Source organism: Aphidius gifuensis, linkage group LG5 (genome assembly GCF_014905175.1).
Source record: "Aphidius gifuensis isolate YNYX2018 linkage group LG5, ASM1490517v1, whole genome shotgun sequence".
NCBI classification, from domain to species: domain Eukaryota; kingdom Metazoa; phylum Arthropoda; class Insecta; order Hymenoptera; family Braconidae; genus Aphidius; species Aphidius gifuensis.
Window position 1 is genome coordinate 10,285,830 of NC_057792.1, and position 12,839 is coordinate 10,298,668.

At 31.2% G+C, this 12,839-nt stretch overlaps 2 protein-coding genes across 2 annotated transcripts; one reads left to right on the top strand and one right to left on the bottom strand.

Moving 5' to 3' along the window:
- Window positions 1–2,347: 2,347 nt before the first annotated feature.
- Window positions 2,348–3,583, bottom strand: LOC122856353. The gene has a single exon (XM_044158036.1). The coding sequence runs from the start codon at window positions 3,581–3,583 to the stop codon at window positions 2,348–2,350; it is 1,236 nt and encodes a 411-aa protein (XP_044013971.1).
- A 5,322-nt stretch (window positions 3,584–8,905) lies between these two features.
- LOC122856354 lies at window positions 8,906–9,322 on the top strand. The gene is made up of 2 exons (XM_044158037.1): window positions 8,906–9,020; window positions 9,066–9,322. Exons 1-2 carry the CDS (start codon window positions 8,906–8,908, stop codon window positions 9,320–9,322), a joined length of 372 nt encoding a protein of 123 aa, XP_044013972.1.
- The last annotated feature ends 3,517 nt before the right edge of the window (window positions 9,323–12,839 follow it).

The following is a 12,839-nucleotide window of genomic DNA, read 5'->3' on the forward strand; positions in this document are numbered from 1 at the left end:
CATACATTATAGAAATTTAAAACTATATTTGGGTCTTGGCATGAAGTTGAACAAAATTCATCGAGTATTAAAATTTAAACAAAGCTCATGGTTGAAAAAATATATTGATCTCAATACTGGTATGCGTCAGCAAGCGACCACAGATTTTGGTAAAAATTTTTTCAAATTAATGAACAACAGTGTATATGGTAAAACGATGCAAAATGTAAGGAAAGAAAAAGATGTTAAAATAGTGACAAAATGGGAAGGTCGCTATGGAGCTAGATCATTGATTGCAAAACCGAATTTTCACAGTTGTTCAATTTACAAAGATGACATTGCAATTATTGAAATGTCACGAGTGAAAATAATTTTCAATAAGCCAATTTATTCTGGATTTACAATACTAGATCTTTCAAAAATCTGGATCTAAGATTATAACTACAATTATATCAAGAAAAAATTCAATCACAATGATGTCCAAGCACTTTACATGGATACTGATTCACTCATTTTAAATTTTAAAGTTCCTGATATTTATGAAAAAATGAAAGAAAATTTGGAAAGATTCGATACATCTGATTATCCACAAAATAATGTTTATAATATGCCAAGAGTCAACAAAAAAATTATTGGTCTTATGAAAGACGAAAATAATGGCAAAATTATGACTGAATTTGCTGGCTTGAGAGCCAAATTGTATAGTTATAAAGTCATGAACAATGATGATGATAAAATTTTACAAAAAGCCAAAGGTGTCAAGGGTTCAGTTTTAAAAGACATAAATTTTAATAATTACATGTCATGTCTTTTTGATCATCAAATATTGAAAAAAAATCAACATTTAATCAGAAGTAAAGACCATCAAGTGAAGACAATTGTGCAGAGTAAAATTGCACTCAGCTGGGCTGATGACAAACGAGCTCTTGATCAAAATGGTGGAACTGATACCTTACCTTGGGGCTATGACCCCGAATAATCATAAATAATAAATATATTTATTATAAATAATAGTCATAATATATATATATATAAAAGTTCTGACGTTTTATTTTTTAAATTATTTTATAAACAAAAATGGAAATTTGATACTAAGTTGCGAGTTATATTGTTTATATTTCATAGAATTTGAAGTAGAAAGTGCTGACGTTTTATTTTTTTTTAAACTATTTTATAAACAAAATTAGAAATTTGATACTAAGTTGAGAGTTATATTGTTTATATTTCATAGAATTTGAAGTAGAAAGTGCTGACGTTTTATTTTTTTTTTAAACTATTTTATAAACAAAATTAGAAATTCGATACCAAAGTGCGCGCGTCTTTACTCTTTTGTATATGAGTACCAAAGACAAAAAATATTTCAGTCTTGAATACGATTTCAGTCATAATGGTTGAATATATTGTTGATGTTCAAGGATTTTATGATACTGATCAAAGTTTTATTGTGAAAGAATTTGCAATAGCAAATTTGAATCAAGAAGATGATATCAAGTCGGTAGTATTCAAGCCTCCATGTGCCATGAGTACATTATCATCTGCTTGCAAACTGACAAATAATTGGTTAACAAACAATCATCATGGACTGTTATGGAACTCAGGAGATGTTAATTATGCTGAACATGGAAAAATTATAAATGATAGCCTTGAGTCTTCAATTTACGTATATGTAAAAGGTCATGAGAAAAAAAAAATGGCTCAGTAATATTTTAAAAGACGATAAAACTATTATTGATTTGATTGATATGGATTGTCCAGCGCATGGCAAACTACCAACTAAGGTATGTCAAAAAAACTATGTTCACCATCTGAGTTATCATCTCAATTTATGGACTCTTACTTGTGCATTGGATAATGTACAAAAATTGAGAGCATGGTTCCGAACTACCTGGGGATCAGTTTCATCATTGAAGAAATCGATTCAGCTATTTTGTCATCTTGAGAGTCTGGAAAAAATGGCAACAGAAGATATTGCAAATTTACCAGAGAGATATATTTTTCTGCTTACACCAAACTCAATTGATGCTGTATGGGACAAATTGCCAGAAAAATTTAAAACAAAAAAAGATTTTCTTCAATATAAACGCTGCATTGAACATTATCATCATCAAGACGAAAAATCAGATGAATTTGACGGGCCATCACCCATGATAAAAGATTGTACATTATGTCAAAATAAAAATAAATGAAAAAAAAATTTTTAACATACATTGTTGGTTCATTTATTATAATAATAATAATTTTTAATTTTCAGTAAGGAGACAATAATATATACAATTTTGTTTTTCATGTACATTATTTTATTTATTTATTTTTTTTTTTCTTTTACATATTATTATAAATATAGGATTGGTAAGTTTACAGGCATATATTAAACGAGCTTGCGTACTGAACCACTAATTGGATTATATTCAACAATTCGATCATGTAAAATCAAACAATAAGCTGATGTTTGAGCTGGAAATTGTGTTGTTGATTCAAATTCGAGTCGAATATCTACTGGTCCAGATTTTAAAAATTCATTTTGCTTTGAACAATCTATGACAATAAGTGGAGCTTCTTCCAAAAATTTTTGTCTTGTAAATAATGGTTGTGGTGTTTCTGTGTAATAGTAGGAAGCTTGGAAATATGCAAACATATCATATAATAATGAGAATTGATTATGAGCAAAATCAATATTTAAATTTCCATAAGGATATGATTGTGAATTTAAAAACAGCTTAACATCACGCAAGTTACAATGATCAAAAACACTTGAATTGTCTGTTACAGAGTTTTTTCGTCCTGTTTGGAAGCCTAAAATTATGTATCTCGGTTTTTCCAATTGTGTTGATGTTTTCACACTCCAACTTTGCTTTGTAGTTGCAGGTAATAGTGGATACTCGTACAATTCCCATGTACGAAAACTGATTGCTATGGATGGATCCTTGGCAATGTAATTTAAAAGTTGTATTTTCTGCTTATCAGACACTTTGATATATGGAACAATCCATTCCACTTTTTGAAGTTTAATTTGTATTTTTTCGCCACTTTTTCCTTCCGCAGGTTGTTCTTGTAGACAGGCATTCGCATCACTATTTGCTCTTATTAGGATGAGTTCATGTTTTGCATTGATAATTATTTTTTTATAATCTTCAGCAAATCCTAGCAGCAGGCTCAGTGGTATTGATATATCAAAATAACCACTCGAATCGAATAATGATTCTTCATCAGACATTAACCATCCAGCATTCTCCAATAATGATTTTTGATTTGGACTTAAGGAAATATATCCTTTCATAAGAGTCGTAAGACCAACATTTTTGCTCCGATCAATTTCAATTGCATTTATCTCATAGCGAATTTCTTCAAACATGTGTGCTATTGCCATTCGTACCAATGAAGTTGTTTTTGGCACAGATTTTCCGTCACTTGTAAGAAATCGTCCAGTAATATGTAGTGAACTTTTACTTGGTAGTACACATAAATCTTGATGTTGAATTCCAATCCGGATTTCATCGTTGTTATTGAATGTTGAAGAGCCGTAAGGCTGATGAGCATGTAACTCACAATGGGCAATCGATTCATCAAAAATGATCGGTTCTTGTATACTTAAAATTTCATCCATGGTATAATACAAAAAAAGCAACAAAATGACACTTTTATTTCCGTAGATGTTGTTGACGTGGACTGAGACCGAGACTCTTGAGAAACTGAATACTCTGATGTGTTATCGCTTTGCTTCCTTGCTTTTGACTGATTTTTTTTTGGCATAATGTCTCGCATTTATAGCTTTGCCCAATTATTTTATTATTATGTTTATTCTTTTTTTCTTTTCTTCTGAAAACGATGCCCATATTTTTTTGTCCTATTTGACACTTTTAATGTGTAGTCGAATTGTAATCGTTTCTCCACGGAAATTCACAATTTCACCATCCTGATCGACAATTTTTAATTGCAATTGATGTATTGCTTGCACTGTGACTGGCAGATAAATGACATGAGATGGTACTTCAACAATCTTATATCCAGGAGGCACAACTGGGAAAAATTCATGTATTGTGTGAACTTTGTGCTGATTCATATATGCACCAGTTGTTATGTTACACTGAATTTGGAGTGTATTGACCTTTAATATGGCAACAGGCAAGTCAGATTTATGTAGAATATCAGCTTCGAGGATTCGTTTTGTAAAGCCCAACAACCTTCCAATCGAGTCTTCTATTTCAAAATGAATACGTTTGTTACATTTAACCTCACTATGTAGTTCATTGTTATTTGGTTTAATACTAATAGTAACGTCATTCTGACATATTGCTTTTTGGATATAACTTTCAATATCCTCAATTTCATAACTTCCTGTTGGAATTGTAATCAGTTTACAACCTTCAATGTAGACTTTATTGTTACCAACGTCAATATTCGGTATAGAATTAAATGTTGTAAACTCAACAAGCCCAGCAACATAATTTTTATTTGCTGACAACTCAATCGGCGGGAAGTATTGTGTTTCAAGAGTCGATGACCTGCCCGACAATGTCAACGTAAATGAATCATCCATGACTAATGATTATTTTAGCATGTGTCATGATTATTTATAGTCTCTTGCCAGCCAGAAATTTGAGACATAAATGACCGCAAACAATTGTATTATAATTTTGATATTTTTCATAATTATATTTAATGCTACCAACACCGAGATAATTAATCAGTTCTTGTGGAGGCTTCAAATCACCAAAGCTATCGAAATAAATGACATCATTTTGCCGTTTTTTGTATGCAACCCAATGTGTACCAGCACCATCTTTATCATCAAGATTTACAATTGCTGATTCATTTTTACGAGGACCAGTTATTGGTAAATCATTTCTCATGAAAACTCCTCGCAAATAAGGAATTTTAAAAGCTTTGGCGTATTTGATGATATCAATATTTGTGAGAGCTCGATGTGGTAGCATTACAAGTTTTTTTTCTTATTTACTTTTTTTGCAGGCTTTAAAAAGAGACCTAGTCCTTTTTTATAAGGAGATAAAAATAATCCTTTGCCCAATACAATTGATTCCATTTTCTTATTATGACGTTGATTTTCTCGTAGTAATTTTTTTGCTGCATGTACAACATTTATTGTCTTTGAAATTGTTGCTGCACCACCCGTCATAGCACCAGATGCACTTAATCCAGCAAATAGTGGTATTAAAAATGGTAGTATACTACCATCACTGTTAATTTCTTTATTTAATGGAAGAGGTAAAATACGTGGTAAACGAATTTTTTTTTTTCCACCAACTTTTTTGACAGCAACACGTGCACTTTTCAGAACCGTCTTTATTGGATCAGTGATTCCAGGCTTTATAGATTGTTTTGATATATCTATAATCCTGTTGAGACTTGTTAAATACTTTTTATATTTTTGTTTTGGGATGATTTTAACTTTTTTATCATTCTTTTCTGTTGTTTGTATTTTCTTGATTTTATGATGAATTTTTTTATTCTTTTTGCTTCTATTTAAACCCATACCAAGTTTCGTTTTCAAATTCATTGCAGTTGTCACACCCCAAGCTACGGCTCTTTCACCAAGTGACGAATCTTTGGCAAATACACGTTGCCAAGCTTTATCGGCAAGTATTTTATCAGCTTTATGTCGTTCTTCGAGATTGTCAGGATTTTTTGAGTAGCTTATATCATGCTCACGACAATGTTCATCCAACGGATTAACACCGCGATCACCACGAGCTAATCTTTTATCGAGCTTTGTACCCGGACCACAATAATTATACTGTGGAACGTGTAATTCAAATGGCAGGCTATTGATGATACTGTTCAACAGACCCCTTCCTTTTTTTTTTTTATCTTTTTTTTTTATTTTTTTTTTTGCACGTTGATGCTCAATCATTGTCTTTGAAGAACTAACTGCATTCAATAAAATCCCGAGTATTTATATGTTTTCACGTTAGTACAGATTAAGCTAGCAGCTTGCTCAGTTGTAAAAAAACATGAAGTTTCAAGAATAACCATTAAAATTGCCAGTCATCAATTTTGATCAAATTGTGCAAAAAACTGCTCCAAAAAAACCATGTGAAAAAAGACATGGAAGTTTATTACCGAATAGTGTGAGAGGTGTATTTTGTGGACCTTCAAATTCTGGCAAAACAAACGCTCTTTTTGCAATAATAATTCACCCAAATGGATTAAGATTTGAGAATGTTTATGTGTATTCCAAATCGCTTAATCAGCCAAAGTACAAATTTCTCGAAAAAATTATTAATAATGTTGAAGAAATTGGTTATTTTCCATTCAATGAACATGAGAAAGTTATTCAACCTGAAGAGGCTAGACCAAATTCACTGATGATTTTCGATGATATATCTACAGAAAAACAAGATAATGTTCGAGCATTTTTCTGCATGGGTAGACATCAAGCAGTTGATAGTTTTTATTTATCTCAGACCTATGCTCACATACCCAAACATTTGGTGAGAGATAATGCCAATTTTTCCGTACTTTTTCGTCAAGATGAAAGAAATTTAAAGCATATATACAATGATCATGTAAATACTGACATGGAATTTGTAAAATTCCGCAATATATGCTCGACATGTTGGAATAAAGATAAATATGGATTCCTTGTGATTGACAAAGATAGTGACATTAATAATGGCCGATACAGGAGAGGTTTTGATTGTTATATAAACATTACAAACGATTCTGCTGAAAATACAGTTTCTCCCTCTGCTACCACCACTGGTACATCTACTATCTAAAAAAAATATCAGATAATTTAGAGTAATATTATACGATATATAGTAAAAATTCCAAAATAAAAGACAGTAGGATTGTGTACTGTGAACTGTCAACAGCATCATTATCTATCATGAAGCATACAAACTTACATGCTGAAAAATCATTATTGCATGAAATTGAAAAAGCAAGTGACTCTATAAGACGTAAACATAAATTAATTAAATATGGTCGAGTTGAAAATGAAAGAATAACAAGTGAGGTGTTAGGACCCATCACTGAACCTTTAAAAAAAATGCTAGCAGATGTATCAAAACAAAAACCAGCACCAAGTTCCAGTAAAAATCAAGCAGAAAAAAAAAATAATGCTCAAAGAAAAGAAGAAGAATACACGACAGAAGAAGAAGAATACGAGACAGAAGGAGAAGACGAAAAATCAATATTGACAAATAATGACGAAAAAATTGATATTGATCCGTTAACTTTTCATAAGAATAATGTTAGTGATGCTGATGATGATGACACAGACGAAGATATAACGGAGAAAAAAAAAAAAATTTGGATGATGAAGAAGCACCTTGAAAGGCAAAAATCAATAAATTCTCATGACAAGGCTCAAAATACAATGTACACCATTCAAAAATTAAAAAACAATAAATTATTGTTTGGTAATTCAATGATTGAAATAAAAAATCATCATATTTATGTGAAAAATAAAATTTATCCGGCTACTCAAGGTCTCTTGGAGTTATTATTTCAACAATCACCTAATGCATCTATTATTCGGAAAGTTGATCGAGAAATTTTTATTGAAATTATAAAATTAACAAATGCACATCGTAAAAATTTCAAACCTGATGGTGCATTTCTGACAAACAGGACACAAAAATATAAAAATTATGTATCACTGTTTGTCAAGTCTTTGAGAAAACAAAAAGTAGAGAGCAAAAAAGGTTCAGCACTTGTATTACCAAAATACAAAACACTACAAAAAAATAAGAAAATAAATAATACAAATTATATATATTGGGATGATCCCAATGAGCTTGTCAATCGTCTTCAATTACTTGTAGCTTCAGAAAAAGCTGGCAATAATAGTCACGCTAATGAAATTTTTTCAATTATTGAAGAATTAAGAGAAGCTGGTATTATTTGTTAATATATATGTTCATTCAGTCTTTAATGTACAGTCATTAAAAGGACATTGGAGTGGAATAATGTCTAGTGTTGATATATTTGGACGTCAATTATCAAATAAACGAAAATATTCTATCGGAGGAAAAAGTGATGGCGATACAATAAGAGGACCACCTGGAGAAGGTTTCAAATTTACAGAAGACGGAAATTATGACATTGCAGAAAAAAAATTATGTCACATTGCCGATGCTCAAGACATGAATGATGCTGTCTCAAAAAAAGTAGCACTGATTCTGATTAAAAATGAAACTAATGATCTACTTAGAATAATGCAAGAAGATAGTCAAAAATATATCACTGAAGTCATTAGTAAACTGACAATCAAAGTGGACACATTGCAAAAAAGTGTTGAAAAATCACGTCATACATTAGATGAGCTGAGTACAGAAGTTGCAAGTATATCTCACTATTTGACAGAAAATTTGGGAGTACGTTTAGAAAATCAAAAATGAAAATGAATAAAACAAAAAAAAATAATAAAAAAGAAGACAATAACTATTTGAGAAGCGTTGTGGCACATGAGCTACACAAGCCTGCTCGCAGATATTATCAACGTAGACATGTTGACATTAGAGCTCTCGATGAAACATGGCAATGTGATCTTGTCGACATGAGTGCATATGCTTCCGTAAATGAAAATTACAAGTTTATACTTACAATAATTGATAATTTTTCCAAATATGCATTTGCTGTACCACTCAAGACAAAAAGTGCAAAAGATGTTACTGCAGCGATAAAATCTGTTTTCCTGAAAGGTCGATATCCAAAAAAACATTTACATGTCGATCAAGGCAAAGAATTTTACAACAGTGAATTTAAGAATCTCATGAAAAAATATAATATAAATATGTACCCAACATATAGTACTTTAAAAGCAAGTATAGTCGAAAGGTTTAATAGAACCCTGAAAAATCAAATGTGGGAAAGATTTACATTCCAAGGCAGTTATAAATGGTTGACTATACTTCCTGAATTGATTAGAAATTATAATAATACAAAGCACAGAACTATAAAAATGAAACCAAAAAATGTAACTAAAAACAATGAAAAGGATATATTGAGGGAAATATATCATAATCAAAATCCAATGTTTTGTGTCACATCAAAGTTGAAAAGAAAATTTAAAATTGGTGATAAAGTGCGAATAAGTAAATTTAAAAAAATTTTCGAAAAAGGCTACACTCCCAATTGGACAACTGAAGTTTTTACAATCACAAAAGTATTGAATACAATACCGATAACTTACAAGCTTGCTGACTATCAAGATAACAATGTTGAAGGATGTTTTTATCAAGAAGAACTGAGTCCAGTACGCTATCCAGATATATATCTTGTTGAAAAAATTTTAGAAAAACGTAAAAATAAAGTACTTGTAAGATGGTTAGGTTTCGATTCTGAACATGATACATTGGAAAATGAATCAGAATTATAAATAATTATGTTCACAATGTACATAGGTATCAGAATTTTTTAATAAAAAATTATCACAAAATGAATTTTTTAAATGTAATTTATTCATTGAATATTGTGTGTATAGGCTTAGGCCAATTTTCTAATAATACAACTTGATTATTTTCTCCAATACATTGCAATGTTAAAACTCTTCTGTTAATACCATCCTCTAATTCAAGGAACTTTTTTTCATTACAAAAAAATATTCAGCATTATTTTAGGTAAGAAAACAGTATATTTATTATTTATTTCGACTGATAGTCTTGCACCAGACTTTTTCCACAGTAACTTTGAATTTTTGTCACAGCATAGTAAACATCTTTTGTCAAATCTTTCAATAATTTACAATTTTTTGAAAGTCGCTTAGTCTTGGTGTTTATCAGTTTTATATTATAATCATTTTTTTTGTCTAGATAATAATAATTATATTTGAAGAAGAAGAGCTCACAAACTTTTTTCTAATTTTTTTCGTTTTATGAGAAAATGAACTCACATTTGTTGTATTTTCCCCAAAAAGAAGATCAAGCATCCATCGATCGCTGCTTTCTCGATTTTTGTAAAATAATCATTATTTTTCATAAACTTGGCGATTCTGCTGGGTAGAAAGACATTAAATTCATCATTTAATGTAGCCATAACTCCATTGTATTCATTATGAATCTTCTGTAGAGCTGTTACTTTGTACTCTTTATTAACCTCCAACTCAGACATTTTTTTGACATCCAATTTGCTCTCCATTTTAGCAACATTATTTAATTGTTGTTCCATTTCTATTGAATGCTGTTTTTCTACAAACATTTTAATTTCAAGCAAATAAATATGTATAAAATATAATACTAATTATCAATGTATATTATTAAATTGCTTTCTTACCTTTCTTTACAGTCTTGATATTCGAATGATAAAATTTCAGAAAAACTTCTCGTTTATATAGGGATAAATACAATAGAATAGTAGAAGGAGTACCTATTCAAATGACACGTATTTAGAGTCAGCAAATTCTCACGTGCATATTAATTTTTTGCAATTAATATTTATTTTTTATCATAAACAATTAAATACTACGACAGCATTTTATTAGTTTATATTTGAAAATTCCACGTATCAAGAGTCAGCTAATTTTTTTGCAAAATTGTATTTTAAAAATATTTATGTATGGGACATGAAACGTGAGAAGTCCTACAAATAACCTTCGATAGCTCAGTTGGTAAAGCACTGGACTGTAATTGTATATTGTTATAAACAATTTAAAAAGTTATCCATTGGTCGTTGGTTCGAACCCGGCTCGAAGGAATGTTTTTTTGTTATTTAATAAGACAGGACATGAGACTTGAGACTTGAGCTAAGCCCCAGGACATGGGACACGATGAATCGTTGAAATAACAAAATTTAATTTTTTCCCGGTCAAGTCTGTAATACCGACACATGACAATTGGGAATTTACGCCATCAAATGATATATGGGACATAAAATCTAAGACATGGGGCATAAGACATGAGAAATCGCACGTTAAAATGACAAAATTTTTCCAAATCTGTATTACCGACACATGACAATTGAGGATTCCACACCATCAAATGACAAATTTCTTTACCATCTCTGCATTATCAACAACTGGGAATTCAAATGACAAATTTCTTTACCATCTCTGTTTTACCGACCGAGTTGCAGTCCCCTGTCCCCTCGCCGATCTACTATTTTTCGACCTCCCTCTGATCCAGAACTCTGGTAGGTACACTACTGTCCATGTAGCTATCTTCTAACATTTCGGTTCCTTGTAAAATTTTCCAATCTTTTGTACTGAGATCAGTAGAAAAACAAAAAGTTGCATCATCATCACCATCAACATCATCATCATCACTAATATATATGATATAAGCATTTTGAGTTCTATTTTTGAAGTGAAACTTCTTTTCGCAGGGTAGTGAAAAAAAAATCAGTGTGTCGGCCATGTAACGCTCGGAGCAAGCGACCGCTCGGCGCAAGCGAACGCTCGGCGCAAGCGAACGCTCGGTGCAAGCGAACGCTCGGACCGAGCAAGCATTTGCCCATATAACTAATAAGAGTGAGTGAGTGAGTGGCTACGAGCGAGAAAAAAGATATGCTTTGAATGAATGTGTGTGTGCGTTGCCAATAGTGTAGCTGATCGGTTCGCAGCGCTTATGAAAATAATGAATCAAAAAATTATAAATGAATACATATACTCAATTGAAAATTATTATTAGTATCATGAGACCCGGTAGGGTCTCTCGTTAAAGGTGTTCAAAAACGAGAGACTGCCGGGGATATATGTCTTTTAAGTTCGTGTGTGTGACGTCATTGATTTATAGTCAAGTCCATATCTTTTGATTGAGCAATCGAAAAAAAAAATAACAACAGTTTGACTATGTAAATCGAGGTTCCTCTTTCAAATGAGCCTATTATCGGATTTTTCGGTGCATTATTTAAAAAGATATAAATATATGACAAACTGGCCCCCCGTTTTTTTGTAAAAAATAAATTTCTGTCGATTTTGTCGATATTTGAAGTTTTTACCAAGTTAACGTCCTGTATCTGATAAATTCGCCCGAGAATATTGGTTGGTCATCCTGCTCTATCTGATTAGCAGTATGTCATATGGCAGCGAAAGTTTAAAAAAGGCGTAGCGATGCTGCGCGCACCATACCTTGTTTTTTATCATTTCCTGTGATTTCTAGGGCCTCTCATTATTTTTACTAACCAAAATAATAGTTGTATGAAACGACTCATGTTAAAGATCGTAAGTACATTAGTTAACAAATTAACATTGGCAAGCACAACTGTAGTTGCGTACGCTGGTTATTGCGCAGAATTGTTTTGCCAATATTTTTGAATCTTTGCTGCGATCTGCGATACTGCAAGGCAGTATTAAACGTATGACATTATCAGACATTATCGTCAAACTATCCAACGCTGAACACTGCCTCAAAATATTGCGGAAAAACGTTTGGATATTGCTTTATATTTTATTGTTGTGTGTGTGCTACTACGAAGTTGCCATATTTTATTAAAGAAAAAAACCAATCAACGAATTTTGAACTCTTCAATTGTCAGTATTTGTAATCATTGTTGAAATATACAATAATACATAACATATACAATATTAATACATAATACATAAATAACAGTATTTTATAAGAATATTATTGATACATAGTGTATTAGCTTTCAGTGTTTGTACTTTTTACCAAGTTGAACCCAGATGCGATCTGAAATACTTCCGCGAATCTCCAGTCAGTATTTCAGATCACAGTGTGATAAAAATTATTCATCAATCAACTAGTTATTGAATTTGTAGCTATTGTTGAAATAATATTTATAAAATAATTATAAAATAATAATATTTATTGATGATAGTAATATATAGAGCTTTTAGTGCCCCTAATTTATATAAAGTTAAATCTCGATGCGATCTGAAATACTTCCACGAATTCCCAGTCAGTATTTCCGATCATAGTGTGACAGGAAATATTCACCAA